Source organism: Falco peregrinus, chromosome 3 (genome assembly GCF_023634155.1).
Source record: "Falco peregrinus isolate bFalPer1 chromosome 3, bFalPer1.pri, whole genome shotgun sequence".
NCBI classification, from domain to species: domain Eukaryota; kingdom Metazoa; phylum Chordata; class Aves; order Falconiformes; family Falconidae; genus Falco; species Falco peregrinus.
The window spans coordinates 33339688-33359482 of record NC_073723.1 but is presented as its reverse complement, the minus strand read 5'-3'; the positions used below and the strand labels follow the sequence as shown (position 1 = coordinate 33359482).

Sequence of the window (19795 nt, the reverse complement as noted above, 5' to 3'; positions counted from 1 at the left end):
ATACAAATTGGAAAAATTATTTACGTTTCAACAGAATTGTAAAAATTGGGTGATCCTATACAGCAAGAGAGTTTGATCCATCATCTTACAATTCTGCTTTCAATCTGTTTCCTTTCTTTGCATTTGACAGTGTGGTTCATAGAATCGTAGGATCATTTAGGTTGGAAAAGAACCTTGAGATCATCGAGTCCAACCATTAACCCAGCACTGCCAAGTCCGTCACTAAACCACGTCCCCAAGTGCCACATCTACACATCTTATAAGTATCTCCAGGGAGATATTCTTGTAGAGGGTCTGTTGATAAAAATGTAAAAGAATAGCAATGCTGTAACAGTTAAGCGCAAACTTACTGTTTCCATTGCCAATTTTTTTCTCAATTTGAGTAATTTTAAATCCAATTAACATACTAAAGTTTATAAATTATATTTTGCCTGATGAACTCAATGTTCCACAAAATAACGTTGGTGACTGCACTGAATAGAAAAGCATCTCACACCACACTAGGACTCAACAAGAATTGTAGTTCCCACTTTGAGGTGGGGATTTGACTCCCATCAGGAAATCTGGAATTTATTGTAATAAAAATGTTACACTCCAAGATGTAGTCTCATAGTGGTGAGGAGACGCAAATCACAGACATCACAACTTGAAAAACTGGGAATCTTCCTGGGTTTTTTAGTGCTAAGTAGCTTCATATAAAAAATGTGCACACACAGGGCACTGTGTATTTTGCACAAAAGCGAAGGGGTTAATTTCTTTTCCTTAACGTGATCAATCACACAAAACCCTCAACCAACTCCTTTCTCACCTCTAGCTTTCCTCAACAGGATTCACCTCAAGTTGAGGTAAACTACCTTTTTTTCTTAGTGAAGACCTGCCCATACGGAGTATGCATACAGACACAGCCATGCCCTATCTGTTGGGCAGGAGGTAGGGGCAAGCAGCCCCGCAGCTGCGCCAGAGGCCCGCGGTAAGGACGGGGCTCGCCTTCCCCGTAACACCGGCCTGTCCGCCCCCGCCGCTCCCACAGCCCGGGGACGGCAGGAACGCTCCCCGCTCCCGCTGCGCTCCGAGCTCGCGGCCCGTAACGCGCGGGCTCAGGCGCGGCGGTAGAGGCCGCCTATTCCCGCCAGCCGGGCGTACGGCGCGGCCCTAGCAGAGCGGGGCGGCGGCGACACGGCGACCAGCCGGTCCGGCAAGGCGGCGGGCAGCGCACGGAGCAACCCGCACGGACAGGGGAGCGCCGCCCCGGGCCGCCCGCCCCACTCCGCTCCCGCCCCGCTCCCGCCCGAGGCGGCGCCGAGGGACCGCGGGCGGGGGGCGGGGCCGGGGGCCGGTGCTGCCGGAAGCGCGGCGAGCTCCCGCCTCGCGCCGGGGTTGGGGGTCACGCGCGCCGCCGCCGCGGGCCTCCGGGCGCCCATGGAGGGCTGGGGGGCGGAGGAGGAGGCGGCGGCCGGCGGGCCGCTGCAGCAGCTGGTGAAGCGGCAGCGCAAGGAGAAGCGGGAGCTGCAGGGTGAGGGGCGCCGCGGCCCGGCGGAGGGGGCTCGGGCGGGGGGAGAGCGGCTCCCTCAGGCCGCCCCGCCGAGGGGGGAGCGGGGCGGGCCCGGCTCTCGGCCTTCTCCTGCGGGCCGCTCTGTGGGGGCGAGGCGGGCAGCCGCGCTCGGCAGCGGGTGTGTGTGTGTGTATGTGCGCGCTCGGCACCGCCGGACTTGGAGGGAGGGGAGTCCATGCGGAGGAAGGGGGCGTCGGTACCGGAACCGGGGCGGAGGTGCCCAGGCCGTGCTGTGCGGATGGGAGGGGGTCTTGTCCTGCAGGCGGGCTGCGAGCTTCCCTGGCGGAGAGCCGTAACGGAACGCTGGACTGTTAACGTGATGTTAACGCTTTGCTGCATTGCTTTTAAGTTACAGAAGGTGTGTTTTTGTGAGGCGTATTAGGTTGAAAAGCCTGCGTGAGGGACCTTGCCGCCCAGGCAGCTACCTTCATTCCCAGTGCAACTGATCTGGAATGAGCTTCCATATGCAGCCCAGCCGCAGTAATGTATCTGTAGGAGACCCGTGTGGTCTTACAGTACTCCGTGTGAACTGTTCACGAGCCACATTTTACCACCCTGTCAACGTAGATGAATATAATTGACTAATTTTGTTAGCTGGATTCTGTTGAATGGAGTTTTATGGTTGATAATAACCTTTTTGTTAAGCCTTTCTTGTTGCTCATATACAGCCTTTTCCTTGTTCGGCTCTTTTGGTATGTAATGAAATAGGCCCATCTGCAGCCTTTTATCTGTTAGAAGGTTAAAGAAGGGAAGACATGATTGGGCTGCATGGTGCCATTCAGTCTATAGGAACTTACTATTCTGAGATGCCTTTTCCTCCCTCAAATTTGGTTGAAATTTAGAAGAGAGATAGGATCAAGCATTGTGGTTAGGTGGCTGGAGCACATGGCCGGTTGATTGAGAGAGGCTGAGGAACAGAGGGGTTTTCCGCCTAGAGAAGGTGATAGGGAGGTATCCAATTTTAGTGCCCTGCTACCTAAAGGTGGGAGGGGTACACAGAAGACAGAACCCCAGTCTTCTCAGTTAGGAGAGGCAGGTGACCTATAGGCGCATGTTTTCCTACTTGAAAAAATATATTCCTGGTAAGTGCGATAATTAACTGTTTGACAGATAGCAAAATAGTTTGTTCATAAGGTTAATCCCAGCCTCTGAAAATCCAGCATCTCCTCCAACTGATGATCCTTGTGTCCATATACTCTCATGGTGGATTTGTGTGTGCCTCTTAAGTCCTAGATTTCCTTCTCCCCCATTATGTTGATTTTTATCAATAAAACTGCTTTTCTGTCTGTTAAACTCAGCTGCTTCATCTGTGATATTGAATGCTTAACAGAAAATTTTCATTATGAGCATTCTTGCTGCCATCTCTTGAATAGTTTCATTATTGCCATCATCTTCAGCTCAATTGTGTCAGTCAAGGGTAAAGGACAAGAAAATGTACAGGTGATGAATAGCAAGCAGGGTGTTAAATAATTGGTGCTGTAACTCTAAAACAGTGAATACAGAAGTGATGAGAGCTAACAGGGAGGGGTCATGTAAGAGCACAGGCTATGGAAGCTGTGCTTCTTCAGTCTGGAGAAGAGGAGAGTGTGAGGGATCTGGTTGTAGTTTCCGCTGCATAATGGATGGAGCCAGATTCTTCAAAGTAGAGTGTTGAGAATGGACTAGAGACAACTGCTGAAAGTGGTAACAAGAAATACCCTCATGGGAGGAAAAAGGGAAAATATTTTCATAACAAGAATGGTTAAAGATTGGAAAAAAACTGCCCGGAAAGGTTATAGAATGTCCATCCATGGAGACTTTGCACAGTCATCGGACTAAACTCCAAGTCAATCTGAATTAACGTAGTAACATGGTGTGGCTTTGAATTCAGCCATGCTTTGAGCAGGAGGTTGAACTGGACGACCTCCAGACCTCTTCTAACCAAACTATTCTATGATTTGAGAAACGGAGCCTTGACTTACAGCCTAAAAATACTTACAGAATTCAAGCAAGGTGGCGGTGGGTTTTTTTTCTTCTTGAATACACATTTTACTTTTAGAAACTTTATTTTAAGGACGGGTAACCTCTGTTTTTACTTTTAATCTGCTGCTTGTGTGATTAAGAATTTACACATCTTTCCTGTGACAGGATTTGAGATCTCAATGCTTAATCAATCTTCTTGAAGGTTGAGGTCTGCTGCATCAATGAAGTTCTTAAGTATTTATAATAGTGACCTGGCACAAGTTTTTCTTTTCTTCACATATAACATTTGTATCTTTTAAGAAAAATATAGGTGCTTTAAAATGTGATGACTATAACAGCCAGTCTCCGTTAAACCGTTAAAACGTACGGATATGTTGATACTTGTAATTTTTTTTCTCTGCATGACTTCCAGTTCTTTTTTCTGCGATGACTGTGGAGTATCTGTATTTAGAGGTCATGTTTTATTACACTGCTTCTCTAACAGCAAAAATTCAAGGCATGAAAAATGCTGTTCCCAAGAATGATAAAAAGAGACGAAAACAGCTGGCTGATGAAGTTGCCAAACTAGAGGCAGAACTTGAACAGAAGCATAAGGGGGAATTAAAGCAGCTAAAGGAAGTGTCACCTGAGCAGAATAAGGTAAGTGCCTTAACTTTAGCTGAAGTTGTACAGATACAATTTGTGTTAGGGCTTCTTTAATTTTTAAAAATTGTAATGAAGTAACACTTCAAAGTATTTCTCATTTTCTTTACAGTATTAGTAACTTTTTTAATCTTTGGAAAGATTCAGCTGTTGCAGTGGGTGAGCATTGCTAGAAGGGGCATTTAACAACATGGATTTTTTTGTTGTCCAGCTTTTTTTTGTTTAGCTCTTAAGGCTATGTTAATAGCTCAGTTGTCTTAATCTTTTTTTAAGTTCCTGTTATATTGTCACTTAATGACTCTTTGTGTGACCAGGCCTGTTCATATATTTTCCCTAATCTAAATGGGAATAGAGCTTGTGGCTAAATTGGTGCAGTACAGTTAGCTGTGAATGATGCTAATGCTCCATGCTCATACATCTCCTGACAGTCTATGACTTTTGGCTGTTTAAATCTTGTAAAGAAACAAACAAAAACCTGTCTGCCTGATGTTTTCTGGACTATGTGTTTTCCCGTAAGTAGCTAAACAAAGAGTTAAGTGAATGTATTTTTGTTTGAAAATGAGTGAAAACATTTCTGAATGGCTTTTAGGGAAATAGACTTGTCTGAGAAGCATCTGCTGAGAATCCTTGTGGAAAAAGTTTTCAGTTGTGAGAGTTACAACCCTGTAACAATCTTCTGTAATAAGTTTTTAATCAGATGCTTAAGCAGATAGTGTGTAAGCCTTAAACGTAGTGCTCCAGTTTGCTTGTATCTTAGATTAGTTTTAAGAGTTTGTTTTATGTTGCTAAAAGAGTTGAAACATTACAGTGGAGGATCTTTCAAGGTAAAATGCTTGCCCTGGATGTAACTTTGCCTGAGAGGAATTTGTTTTGAGATGTCTGGTGTCTTTCACTTCGCAAACTTTTTATTCAAATTGAAACACACTCATGATTCCAAGGGTGGCATCTAGTTCATACTGTTAATGGCATTAGCTTTGTCACTTTTCTTGAGATGTGTCAACTCCCTGTCGTTTCCAACTGCTGGTTATGCTTTAGAGCCTTCTCCTGCTTTAATTGTCACAGAACTTGATAATGGCTGTTTGGGTACCTTGGTCAACAACTGGTATAGTGAGGAAAACTTTCCCTTTCAGCCAGTGAGCAGTGTTCATGCTTGAGTATGGAAGCTTGTAAGAGAACATAGGGATTAAATTTGAGATACACGGTTCGTAACTGTCTCTGTGGACACTACAGAAAAAGTAACGCATGACAGTGGATTGGAATGTGAAATTCTTCACACTTGGCTTTGATAGGTTCTATGATATACACTGATCTTTGTGGTTAAACCATAAAAATACCCTGGAATTACCTAGGAACACAATTTAAAATCGTTTCAGGAGATGCACATCTCTGTTATAATTTATACTAATAAGAACATTTAACTTTTTTCTTTTTAGACAGATTCTATAGCTGATGGTGTTGCAAATTTAGAGCTTGAAGGAGTAGAGCAACAGGTTCAGCATCCTCGAATATCAAAAGCACAGAAGAGGCGGGTATGACTTTACATTTAAAAATTTTATAAATATTTTATTGAAGTTATAGTCACTTAAACTGAACTGTAATAACTAAAGTTAAACAATTTTGCAGGGGGCATTACCTGGCTAATTCAGTATTGATGCTGTACCTACTGGGTGCTTTGACAATCTGTAAAGCTGCTACCTAGAGATATGTAAGCATTTTATAAATAGTTGTACTTTTTTACCCTCAGCCATGAGCTGGGAATCAGAATAGGTCAGGAGATGGGAGCCAGAAATAGCAAATGATGTAAAGCAAATGATTTTAAAAGAATTTAACTGAAAATATTAATAAAAGTAAGGTAATTGAATGAAAATAATTGTAAAATACATGGAAAATATGCAAGTAGTAGAACTTTACACATTTAACCAAAGAACATGAATACTGAAATTCTTGTAAATTTTTGAATTTTTAAGAAACACTACCTGGTGTCCAGGCCATTAGGATTAACTCTTGTTAACCTTCAGATGTTAAATTTTGATGGATTAACGTTCTCATTGTACCTGCCTGAATGTTGATGCAGGGCCAGAGGAGCACTGCTTTATTGCAGAATCCATCCACTGTTACATGGTCGCTGCTGCAGAGCTGCCTTGTAACAAGCATGATAAAAGGATGGTCTTAATTCATCGCATCCTGTCTAGGCAAACTAGAAACTCTGTAGCGTAGTTTTCCTATATTGTGGTTGCCTAAGCCAGTCTGGTCTTGATCTGTGGTGAATTTTAAGTGTGAAAGTAAAAAGATCATTCTCTGTACTGCTGCTTTTTTTATTTACTCATTTACTTTGACTCTTATTCCCCTGTTAACTTAAGCGTAAACTTAAGAAGCATTCTACTAAACTAATTTTTATGTTATTTATTATTACATCCCCTCTAGTATTCTCTGTATGCATTCTTATCCGTCCTTTATGTTAGGAGCAGTCTTTTATGATGTATAGTACCTAGCCCTAGGGAGTTTCAGTTTCATGACATGAGATCCATTATGCAATCATATGCGTAAGTGGTAGATCTCATGCTTATTATGAAAGAGCAATATTTTCTGTTGTTGAATTAGAATTCCCATACTTAAGTTGTTTGACAATGTGGTGAAATAGGTGATCCTGAAGAAATTACTATTATAACAGTGATTTTACGGGTGTTGTAAAAAATGTTATTTTGCATGTTGATATATTTAAGATTTCTCCTGTCACATACAGTTGGGTGTAGCGTAAGAGGCAGTTAGGATCTATTGGTCACTTACCATTTGCTAAAGTTTGGATTTAGGAGGTCTCTAAGATTTGGTGGTACTGATTTGGGAGAACATTTCTCAGATACAAATGTACTGAGAAGACATTTGAAGAGTTGAAAGTAAGCGCTGAGTCAAGAACTCTACAGGAATCTTCTAAATTTTAACATTTGATGTAATTTTAATGTGTTTTTAATCTAAGGAAAAAAAAGCTGCCTTGGAGAAAGAAAGAGAAGAAAGGATAGCTGAAGCCGAGATAGAAAATTTAACGGGTGCTAGACATCTTGAAAGTCAGAAACTTGCCTCCCTATTGGCAGCAAGGCACTTAGAAATCAAACAGATCCCTTCAGATGGCCATTGCATGTACAGAGCTATTGAAGATCAGCTCAAGGATCACCAGAATTCCTGGACTGTTGCAACTCTGAGGAGCCAAACAGCAAAGTATATGCAAAGTCACTTTGATGACTTCCTGCCATTTCTTACAAACCCTAGTACTGGAGACATGTATAGCAGAGGTAAGACTTGTGGTATAGGAGATTTTAAAAAATGTTACAACTATCTCTGATATCTTGTTCTCAGTTACAGCTCAGTTGGGACTAATTCATTACGAAGTTTGTTCCTGAACTTTGATTTGGTTGTGTTCTGTGGAACACAGAATTATGATCTGCTATGAAACTTGGTACACTTCAATCTCTGTAATTTTATTTTTTTTTTTAAGTAATCTAGCAAACATTATTTCCCCCCCCCCCCCCCAAAAAAAAAAAAAAAAAAATCAGAACTTGGTAATCATGTTCTGGGATGTGATTTAAGTTGTACTGTAAACAGTTTCTCTACCAGGTTAGTGGTGATTTTCTGTCAACTTTTATATTGGTGTTTTCAATTTACATAGGAAAACTTAGAGTGTGAAATTCAAGCAAATTATTTATAATAGCTTGCACATATACTTTCTCTTATTCTACCCTTTATTTTCACTATTTATGCTAGGCCTTTTGGAGCTCTTCCTTAAAAGCAGACTAAACTAAAAAATACAAAGGCATTCAGTGTGAGCAATGAGTGGCTGAGTAAATGCAGTTAAATGGAATTTATGTACTTATTTGAGCAATACATGGTTTACTCATTTCTTACTGCATGTCTGGAACACTATAATTTTTTTTAGTCTACTGCTACATTCATTTAATAGTTATTGCTGTAGATTTCATTTGGTGACTGGGGGCTTTTATGAAGTAGAAAGTATCTTTCCCATGTTGGCAGAGATAATTGCAAAAGGATAAATGTGCCCCAAGAGAAGACTGAATGAAGTTCTGCAGAGCAGCAGGGAGCTGTGGTTTTCTTATGTCTCTTAAGTCTGTTATAAGGGGAACATATGAAAAACAGTTCTGAGCAGTCTTCAGAAAATCCATTTTTTCTTTATCAAAAACAATTTATGGGTTTCAGAAGCCTGAAGGGTTGCAATTTATATTTTGAAAAGCTTGGTTTCTGTAGAACATGATCTCCAAAAGACTTATTTAGCTCTGAACAAAAGGAACTATTGGGAATAAATACTTCTGAGGTTAAAAACAAGTTAGCTAATATGGAAATTAGAAAAAAAAACAAACAAAATCCAAACCAAACCATTGAACTTCCTACAGTCACAAGATTTTAAAAACATACCTGACACCTAACTAAGAACGAAGCATACCACTTGCTATCACATTGTTGTTTTGAGACTGTAGAAAATACTTTCTGATATCCAACAGGAAGAAAACTGCAATTTCATGCTTCTTGTCAACAGTTCCCTAAAGAAAAAGTTTATATTTTAAACCTGTACTTTTTTTATTCCCATACCTGTTTTTATTCCTGTCTGCTGTCTTAATTTTTCCTTCTAAAACAGTCATGGGGTGGTTTTTCTGGGGCCTCTGGTGTTTTTCTGTTGCTTTCCTTCTCTTCAGTGGACATACATGTTTTTTTGTATGGTGTGTTTGGACTTTTCAGGTTCTAGTTCTTCATTGTACGACCAATATTTTTCCTCAGTTGCTTGTTCTCAAATAAGATAAGTAATAAAAATTGTCTTTTCTTTTCCCACAGAGGAATTTGAAAAGTACTGTGATGATATAGCAAATACAGCTGCATGGGGTGGTCAGCTGGAGGCAAGTATTGCACTGATAATTTTTATTTATGAAATTCCAAAGTGGGTGGATATGCCTTCAAAAAAGGGCTTCTTAAGAAAGAACACCTAAAGGCATAAGAGAATGTAGTCATAAACAGTTTATCAAGAACTTTCCTCTACGGTTATAAATTGTGTTCCCGAATTGGTAGCTTTTGTGATGGTGCACCACTGTTCTGATGTATTTGATGACACATAAGTTAATGAATTCAGTAGTTTTAAATATCATTAGAAAGACTGATAATACGAGCGGAAGAAGACTTTCTAAGGAGAAAGCATTTTATTATGCAGACTAAGATGGTAGCAAAGCTGACTAGAGCAGAGCAATGTTAGATTTTTATAATGTAAACCAGAACTTGAGTTTGAGAAAATAAGTATTTATTTACTTTGTCTTATTTATTGTTTTATGAAAAAGTAGTTACCAAATTACTGAAACTAGCTCAATGTTACCTGTGTTGTATCACCAAATTAGTGATTAATTTAAGACAACCTGTTTTCAATTAAAGTTTAAAACATTTAAATAGTTTTGATTATTTTATTAAAGTTTATTTTCTGACAGTATTTGAAATGTGATGTCTGAACTGATGTCTGCTAAAACTAAATGCCATGTCTTCTTCTCTTCCCCTGCATTGGATTTAATGATATCATTGTATTGTTTTTATACCTTAAAGCTAAGGGCTTTGTCTCACATTTTGCAAACACCTATTGAAGTAGTGCAGATGGATTCCCCTCCCATTATTGTTGGTGAAGAATATTCGGGCAAACCAATAATACTTGTGTAAGTATGTAATTTTATCCCTTCTTCAAATCAGTGCACTTCTATATCAGAGGGCTCAGCTTTGATTCTCCCTCTTTCTTTTTTGATTCACCTTCTCTTTCATTTTCTGTTGTTTATCTGACATTTAAGCATTTCTTGAATAAAGATCTTGCAGGTCAGAATTTATGTTTGTGGTTAACACACTTAGTTTAAAGATATTGTAATTAGAGTTCTTAAAATGCTGACAGTCAGTCTGAAGTGTGATTCAGTCACTGCGTTATAGAATGCTACAAGATCATTTAACCTGTTAGATAATTACAAAATAATAGTGAAATTCATATAAGATGCAGCAGGAAACTTTTTCCTCTTACAAGTTTATGTCAGTCTGTGCCTGGAAGTCACCAGAATTTAAAAGCTGTCGTTATTAGTACTCTGTTATTTAATCGGAGAATCACAGAACAGTCAGGGGTGGAAGGGGCCTCTGGACATCAGCTAGTCCAACGCCCTGCTAAAGCAGGTTCTCCTAGAGCAGGTTGCACAGAGTCACATCCAGGTGAGTTTTGAATGTCTCCAGAGAAGGAGACTCCACAGCCTCTCTGGGCAGCCTCTGCCAGAGCTCTATCATGCCCAAGGTAAAGAAGTTCTTGCTCACATTCAGGTGGAACTTCCCGAGTTGCAGATTGTGCCCATTGCCCCTTGTCCTGTCCCACTGAAAAGAGCCCGGCCCCGGCCTCTTGACACCCACCCCTAAGATACTTGTGTGCATTGATAAGGTCCCATGTCAGCCTTCTCCAAGCTAAACAGGCTCAGTTGTCTCAGCCTTTCGCATGAGGGAGATGCTCCAGTCAATTGTCTTTGTAGCCCTGTGCTGGACTCTCCCCAGCAGTTCCCTGTCTCTCTTGAACTGGGGAGCCCAGCACTGGACACAGCACTCCAGATGGGGCCTCACCAGGGCAGAGCAGAGGGGGACAATCACCTCCCTCGACCTGCTGGCCATGCTCCTCCTAATGCACCCCAATGTATTTTCTGTTCTAATTTAAGCTGTCTTCCAGTGCTGTTAATGTTTGTCATGACACATACTTTTAGTTAAACTGAACACTAATTCTGTAACTTTTTCTTTTTTTAGGTATATGAGACATGCCTATGGATTAGGAGAACATTACAATTCTGTAAAACTTCTAACAGATGCTGCCACGGAAAATGGCAGCTAGCATACAAAAGTCATAAATCCACATGGATAATAGCTGTGTCTTGATGTGTTGGGCACCAGACAATTTCCAGACAGACTGGAAAGTTATGCTTTTTTTTCATTTTTAATCCTTTCAATTTAGTTTAAAAGTTTTCACTATAAATCCAAAACAGCTCTTAATTTAAAACAAAACCAAATCAAATCAAAACTACACAACAGTATTTTGAACTTGTTGGCATTAAGCATGTTTAGAAGATCTTCTCTAAAAAGGTGGCTATGTTGGTCAGACTTTTTTTTTCCCCCAATAGACCTTCATCCCATGCTGCAGTGAAGATAGAGTAGTAAATATTTTGGTTAATCAGCATTTCTGCTGAAGAATTAGTTACGTGAAGGTTCCTGTTACATCATTTTGGGCAGATTTTGATGCTCACGGAAGAGTTAAGGTATTTAAAATGATTGTTTATTTTGATTGATGGAATATCCTCTGCAGTGTTTCTTTAGTTCTGTCAGGATCTAGCTTTAATGCTCTAGGAGGGATCCCTTTCTTCATTTGGGTAGAGAAGAGCTGGAGACAAATCCCGTAGTAGAATATCTTGATACCTTGCTCGGCTGAAGGAATCACAGTGTTTTATTTTTAAAGACTTTCATCTAAGATTTTTAGCAAGGTTTGAGGACTTTTTTTTTTTTCTTTTCCATTTGACAGCAGGAACTGAATCTTGATGCTCTTTCTATACTGAATTTGTAGGAAGAACGTTGTTGTTTATACATCATAACGTTGATGCAAGTTAACGGTGCTGTTCATCCTTCATGATCTTTCATTTGTGCATTTTGATGATACAGAAATCTTACAAACTAAAAGCCCTTCAATGTCCTCACTTCAGGTAGTGAAACTCAACACATCATTTATGGATCTGCTGATCTAAGCACTTTGTGATCAAAGATGTGGTATTTTATAATGCTTAAAACAACTGGTTGCATTCAAGTGTAAAAATAACCACCTTGGGTTTTGTCAGGAACTTAATTTTTCTGCAGATCACCTTTAAACTGAAATATTCATTGCTTCTAATGATGCACAGAGACCTGACAGGTGTGGCTTTTTTTAATATGGCTTGACTTTTTACATTAGAAACATAGATTTTTGTCTTTTAAGTCACTGTAAATGTGACTCCAAAATTAGAAGTATACTGAAACCAAAGTTCTAATGCAATTGTTTTTTAACAATAGAAGTGATTTTTAAATTAATTTATTTTTTTTAAGCCTTAGTCAATAACATGACCATTGTCTGTATTATAGTTTTGATGAGTCGGAAAAAAGTGATTCATGTCGAGTTTCAACACCTTTGCTCTGATTTGAGGATTATAAGCTAGTAACAGTGCGTATCTTGTAGTCCTTCAGTAAAGTTAGCCAGCAGATTGATGTTCCTGGGTCTTATAAATTAGAAAGAACAATCTGCTCTTACTTGAGGAGGAGATAAGTGTTCACTTTATGGATCAGATTGTCTGCTTTAAAGCACTTTGAGAGAGAGGGAGAGGAAAAAATCAGACAATTATAGCAAGGGGTTTTGGAGAAGCAGAACTTGAATTGTGACTTGTTTAGACTGGTTCCTGCCAGGAAAACAAGTATTAACTAGATTGGGAGGTTTTATGTCCTTATTTACCTGATACAGTATAGCAAATATAGCTGTATTTATAGCAGCTGCTTTACTGTACAATTTAGTTTGCTACCTTGATGTATAAAATGATGTTTCTAATTTTAAACAAAAAATTGGTTACAGCAGTATGGAAAAAATATTCCTATTCATAATACCACTATAAATTTCACTAAAAATAGCAATCAGGAATACTCTTCTGTGTTTTGCTTGGAACCGATGTGATTTTAAATGCATATGCTGCATTTTTTTAGATACCCCATGAAAAAAGTTCTTTGTTTTATTTGGTTTTCATTCAATTAACTGCCAGAGAAAAGATGCCAGAGCCGTGGAATGCCTGTACCAACAGTTTGTCCTGTTGAAGATGTTTACAATTTGTATAAAGCGAAATAATGTTTTAATATAGTGAGTGAAAGATCTTTGCTCTTGCTGTATGGGACTGGCCAAAAAGTAATAAATCAGTTTGTGGCAGGTCTTGTGGTGGTCATTTTCTATTTTGTACTTTGATTGATTGTTCCCTACTGAATTCCTATTATCAAAAAGTTTACCTATTTATTTTATGGCTTGTGGGTCCTACTGTAGTATGAATTCTCCAACAACTGACTATTCCTATTCAAGCAGACGAAGCTTTACTCTTCATGAAATTGAGTTGTTTCTAAACAAAATTTATCCTCTGTGTTTTAGCAATTAAAATTGAACTATTCTGAAAAGCTGTATTTGAAAATACTATTGAACTGCTCCATACATAAAAATGATCAAGTGAAACAGAGCTGTAGTAGGGTTACACAGGAAGGTTTTGGTAGCCGGGGGCTACAGAGGTGGCTGCTGTGAGTAGTAGCCAGAAGCTCCCCTGTGTCCGACAGAGCCAATGCCAGCTGGCTCCGAGACGCGACCCGCTGCTGGCCAAGGCTGAGCCCATCAGCGACAGCGGTAGTGCCTCTGGGATAGCATATTAAGGAGGGGAAAAAAAAAAAAATGGCACATCTGTGCCAGCAGGAGAGAGGAGTGAGACTGAGAGCAACAGCCCTGCAGACACCCAGGTCAGTGCAGAAGGGGCAGGGGGTCCTCCAGGGGCTGGAGCAGAGGTTCCCCTGCAGCCCACGGTGAGGCAGGCTGTGCCCCTGCAGCCTGTGGAGGTCCATGGTGGAGCAAATATCCACCTGCAGCCTGTGGAGGACCCCACGCCAGAGCAGGTGGGTGCCCAAAGGCGGCTGTGACCCCCTGGGCAGCCCGCGTTGGAGCAGCTCCTGGCAGGGCCTGTGGCCCCGTGGAGAGGAGCCCAGGCTGGGGCAGGGCTGCTGGCCCGGCTGTGACCCCGTGGGGGACCCACGCTGGAGCCGGCTGTGCCTGAAGGACGGCACCTGGTGGGGGGGACCCACGCTGGGACAGTTTGAATAACTGCAACCCGTGAGAAGGACCCACATTGGAGAAGTTCACAGAGGACTGTCTCCTATGGGAGAGACCCCACGCTGGAGCAGGGAAAGGGTGGGGAGGAAGAAGAGGCAGAAATGTGTGACGGACTGACTGTAATCCCCATTCTCCTGTGCTGTGCAGCGGGAGGAGGAAGAGAAATTGGGAATTAAGCCTGGAAAGAAGGGAGAGGTGAGGAGAAGGTGTTTTTTCTGGTTTGAATGATAATAAGTAAACTAATTTTCCCAAGTTAAGTCTGTTTTGCCCGTGACGGTGATTGCTAAGTGATCTCCCTGTCTTTATCTCGACCCATGAGCCCTTTGTCATATTTTTCTCTCCCCTGTCTGCTTGAGGAGGGGAGTTTCAGTGGGTACCTGGCATCCAGCCAGAGTCAAACCACCACAGGAAGGTTTCTTGCAGGATTTAGCTTTTAACTTCTTTCAGATTACATTTTCTCTGCAAAGTAGCAGTACTTATTTTGAGTTTATATGTATTATTATATCCTTATATGTAGCTTTTCTTTCTTTTATATGGAATTAATTGACATCAGTTTCTTCAACCGCTGTTTCTTTTAGGGGCTGTTCAGTCATTTCTCCGCAAGGTAATTGCGATTAGTTTCCAGTCAGAATGCTCACATGAATGGGAGGGGAACTGCCTAGTGGTCTGCAATACATTGTGTACAGTATTCTTAAAGGGAAGAACTTGTTGAAAGAAATGGGTGCAGCTGGGCAAGTTGGGGCACAGAAGAGACTGGCTTCCTCTTGGTGGCATTTTAGCATTTGTCCCTGTCCCCTTAGTCCCTGCCCGGTCTCTGCTCTCCCTGCATCCCCAGCAGTGGGCTGCAACTGGCCTCAGAAAGCGGTTGGGAGATGGGAGACAGTGGGAGGGAGTGCAGGCCCGTCATAAATTACTCAAATATTCCATGACTTCAAGGACTTTTTAAAAGAAATATAAAATGCAATGAGGCACTGCTGTTCCTCGCACACATTAGTACAATTCTTATAACCTGTTGTGTTTACATATATTAAAATGTTACACCACAGTTAAAAAAAGTGGGGAGGTTATTTCACAACTACTTGCCTCGAAGCAAAATTGTCATTAGAGGTGCTTTTTGCCTCCTGCCCATGCTCTGTCCTTCCTCTCTCCTCTTTTTAACTAGCAGTTCAACAGGAGCTGTGACAGGCCCCAGGAAAAAACCCAAGGCTGAAATTTCAGTCTGTGCAGAACACGTCCCCTCTGCTCCTGCACTGTCTCAAGGAGTAAGAGGTGCTGGGCAGATGGGATGCTGTGGGATGGTGCCCCCCGTCTGCTGTGCTATGCTTAAGTGTAATATTGTTATGAACAACAACAGTGAGAATTACTGTGCTGGTGGCAGATGGGGTAGGGGCTCTGTCTCCTGCAGCTGGTGTCAGGGCTTTGCATTTTGCCCAGTTCTCCAATCTCCCTCCTTCACCAGTGCTGGTTGCCCTGTATCTTATGAAGCCACTGATGTGACAAGTGAGTAAGTGGAGTTAGGCAGCATCTCTTTCATAGATGATATGGGTGGTGGCAGCGCAGATACATTGGGGTGTATGTTCTGGGAAGCGCTGGTCAGACACGTTGCGTAGGTGTGCTTGGGTAAGTGGCATCTTCAGGGGAAAAACACCCTTCGTGCCAGAGGAGTGAATGCCGAGTGCCCCGGAGGCACCCTGAAGGCTGTGGTGAGAGTGGATGACAATGTCCCATCTCCATCATCCTTGTAGACAACGCTTTGGGCCATCATCTTTCACAGGCTGTGGAACTGTTGCAAGTGCAACTTTCCATTTTTAGTCCTCAAGGTACAACCTGCCCTCCTTTATCTCCCAGCTGATCTCCTGGGATGTATTTGTGAATGACAGGCAGCCCATGTTGATTACTTAGTCTGTGTAAGTAGCTGAGCAGACTTAAAAATCGGGCCTGACGTACAGGAGGCATTTTCTGTGCTTTCCTTGGCTCCAGTAAGAACACTAACCCACACCATAACATAAATGGATTATGATTATTCACTAGAGGCATATGTGGTATACATACATTTGAATACAGCTAAAATCCTTAAAAATTGCCTCTGTATGTTATAAACAGGTATATCATAAAAAGAACTGTTCACACACAAAAAATATTTGGTAAAATTAAAAATAAACTGATGTAGTCTCTATATTCCAGATTAAATAAATACATCAAGGTATCAACTGAAAAGCTTTATCCTCCTTACAAATTAGAACAAGTGGAGTGCATAAGCTTAAATAGTAAGATAAAAGATATTCCTAGGGACCTATATTTTCTGCAAAGGCTTGCTCAACTTCATCAGTCCTGCAAATATTTGGCATATTGGAAGAGATTAGATATGTGAAGAGTCTGAAGTTGCTGTGTTTGTCCAGACAAAAACTTAAAAACCTTCCAGATGTGAGTAACGCTGTTTTATTTTTCAAAGCTTTTTTTCTTCCTGTTGAAGAATAATGTCTTATGAAAACATCTGAGAAAGATATCTTTTTTGAAATTATTATGTAAGTCATGAAAATGCACTTTAATAATTGCATTCTGGAAGGTATTTGAATACTCTTTCGAGCAAGCTGAGGACCTGGGGCTCCAAAACCAGAAGCAGGGTAAGTTCTTATGCCAAGGTATGTTTCTGAAAGAGGAAAGAAAAGAAGGTAAGTATTTGCTGCTTTTCCTAGCTCATAATTTACTTCATAATATGAAAATATCTTCTAACAGTAGCATTGTATAACCAGCAGTCTCAAATGGCTGGGGTTTGGTGAGCTCCTTGAAAGAGAGACCTGTTTTGTAGCTTCACTGACAGCCTTCATTGCACCTGCCTGACTGGTTGGTAGAACTGCAGATTATTTCAATGGTTTTTAAAAACTTTATTTTAATCTCTGACATATTTATCAGTATTTGACATCCTGTGTTTTATGCCACTGGTTTAGTTGTCATGTTTGCTGTGTGCCTGATCTGCTGGCTGGAGTATGTTATCCATCTGTTTCTGAACATTTCATCACAATTTCTGCAAACTGCAGGGTTGACATGGAGGTCTTCGAGAAAACCTACATGGGACAAGAAGCTGGAGAATGTAATGAAAGAATACTTCAAATCCAGCTTGAAAAACTGTGCTGTTAGTAAAAACAATAACAAAAAGATTCTTAAGGAAAATTGCTGATATTCCAAACTTTTACATTTTTACTTTTTATGTCTATTTGTGACAATCAAGTAAAAGTTTCGGGTTTAATGCAGATGAAACTGGATGTCATGCCTCTGATAATGTATTCATGTTTTACAGATTCAGTTATTTCTAAAAGACTGGTAGCTTTCCCAGACATAACAAGTGATATTCCCCCTATAGTGCAAGGACACATTACAAAAAATATGGCAAGTGTCTTTTTCTAGTTAGACAATTTTGAGCTTCTAACATATTTTGTGAAACACCCTTGATGTTATATGTAGGAGTAGAGCTGTTGAGGTTGTTTGGTTTTTTTTAATTTAAAAAAGTGCCTTTAATGGGGGAGGTCTTGGGGCGATGGGGACGGACAGGAAGGACACAGATTGTTTTCCTGAATTAGGCAATAATTGAACTAAGACGTTTGGGCACTATGTGGGTGTACTGAGAAAGCTGTGTATTTAAAATCTGTGTACCAATACATCTTCTACATTGTAGGATATGTGCTGACCTATCCCACGTGATAGCACCTTTAGAAAAAACTTCTTAGCTACAGAGTTTTGGCTCTGGAGCTGGGAGTCTGTGGACTGTTGCAGATCTAGGACATCACTGGGAACAAAAAGAAATGTAGAATAGTTTGCATGACTGGAGCGGTGCACTGGATGGATGCAGGCTTTTTTGGAAGGACAGGCTGGGAAGGTGAGGAGGAGAGGTTTAGCTTAGTGCTCAGCTGTGGTACAGGTGACAGGTCTGGTCATAGCTTATGGGTCAGGACCAGAGGGGTGGCGTATGTAGGCTATGTTGTAGTGGGCGCCTGCTACACATCAACCAAGATGTTTTTACTAATTTTACCAATAGTGGGGTTTTGCACAGTTTGAGTTCCCTAGCCAACTCCAGAGCCTTAAGTTAAAAATAAGACAAAGCAGAGGCTAAATTTGAAAACTATTGCTTAGTAAATACATTTGATCATGAAATCTCCATCAAATCTTGTGTAGGAAAATCCGTGTCTTTTCCCTGCAAGATTTATTTATGTATTTTAAGAAGAATGTGCAAGACAGCCTATTTGTACAAGGTGAAACCAGGTCTCAATATAGGCTTTCTTGCTTTCTCACTTATTTCTCACAATGTATGGTACATATCACAGTGATGCATGTAACATCAGTTTGCCACATGCGCAAACTAAGGTATTACCTTCAAAAAGCAGGCTTTCCAAAACTGATAACAAGCGTTACATGATTTAAGAGTCTTGAAATTGTCTTTATAAACTGCATTGATATGCAATGTTTTCAAGATTAGAGCACTTATAAAAGGTAATTTCAAGGACTGTAATCAAATGTGCACTTTAGTAAGGGGAAAAGATCCAACCCTGTATTGTGCACCATAAAAACAGTGAACTGCTGACTAATATTATATTAGAAGCTAAATGAACAGTCTGAGAATAAACAGGATATCTAGTAAATGTGTAGGCTTAATTTTTTTGGCAGAATCTCTTATGCATAATTACTTATGCATAAGATTTATAAATAAAATACTTTTGGGGGGCTAGAAGTTATTTTAGCTAATTTAAACTATCACCTTAAATAGGAAGGCATAATTAGGATATAATATTAAATAGAAAAGTAATTCCTGAAATTTCTGTCATTAAATTTTAAAAGAAACTTAGCAAAGATCTCTAAAGCCACTTATCCATCAGTCAGAACTTATTCTTTGTTTCTCACAAAGCATTGACACAAGAGCTTTGATTTTGTTTGCACCATTATGTTTAAAATAAAAATCTATAACTGACAATAGTACATTAAAAATGATGCAAAGTGCACCTTTAGAATGATTAAAAAATGAATCTCCGTTCAGTTGTCTACACATCTGTTTTATTCATGGATGCATTCCTACTAATCAGGTGAGTGAACATCATCAGAAAAAATAACAAAGAAATGCACCAATAAAAAAGATAATCTGAAATTTCTTTAAATTCTCTGTATTATTGAAGAATTACTTTAAATAGTTGGGTTTGAATTACTTTAGTTATAGCAATTGGAATATTTGCATTATCTCACTGCTAGTCTTCAGAAGACCAACAGCTGCTGGGTTTTTTCTAAAGCACTGCATTATTCTTAACGGTGTAATTCCCTTAACCTAAAGTCCTCCCTTTATTTCAACAGAAAAGTTTGCAGGAGTTGGTAACTAAATAGTTTTGCTGCTTCAGTTTACATCAATTGTTTTACAAATTAAAAAGCTACTTAAGAATAAAGAAATAAAGACAGATGCTCCATGCATATGCTAAGTTAAAGCTCATCTTCCTTTGCAAAAATTTAGAAGCACATAGTCTCTTCGTGCTTCTAATAAATAATTCTTATATTTTAATCAAACAGCTAATCCTCATTTGCTCTACTAGATCAATCTTGCCACTTGAGTGATGGTTTACTAGAGAGCTAGAAATTGTCAAGCTCAGCCTATTTAAGATCCGAGGCGATCAGAATATCTGAGATTAACACATAAAAATGTCTTTTACTTGACTGATTTTAGATGTACTTTAATTCTGTTATCTGTA

At 40.2% G+C, this 19795-nt stretch overlaps 1 protein-coding gene across 1 annotated transcript; it reads left to right on the top strand.

The window, feature by feature from the left end:
* The first annotated feature begins 1347 nt into the window (after positions 1-1347).
* Positions 1348-13136, top strand: OTUD6B (OTU deubiquitinase 6B). The gene is made up of 7 exons (XM_055798271.1): positions 1348-1513; positions 3999-4153; positions 5590-5685; positions 7131-7443; positions 8993-9054; positions 9743-9849; positions 10955-13136. The coding sequence occupies exons 1-7, from the start codon at positions 1420-1422 to the stop codon at positions 11037-11039; spliced, it is 912 nt and encodes a 303-aa protein (XP_055654246.1). The 5' UTR covers positions 1348-1419; the 3' UTR covers positions 11040-13136.
* Positions 13137-19795: the final 6659 nt, after the last annotated feature.

Coding starts and splice junctions, on each gene's coding strand:
- OTUD6B (XM_055798271.1), top strand. CDS start 1,420: ATGGAGGGCTGGGGGGCGGAGGAGGAGGCGGCGGCCGGCGGGCCGCTG. Junction 5,686..7,130: donor CAAAAGCACAGAAGAGGCGG/GTATGACTTTAC, acceptor TTTTAATCTAAG/GAAAAAAAAGCTGCCTTGGA. Junction 9,055..9,742: donor CATGGGGTGGTCAGCTGGAG/GCAAGTATTGCA, acceptor TATACCTTAAAG/CTAAGGGCTTTGTCTCACAT.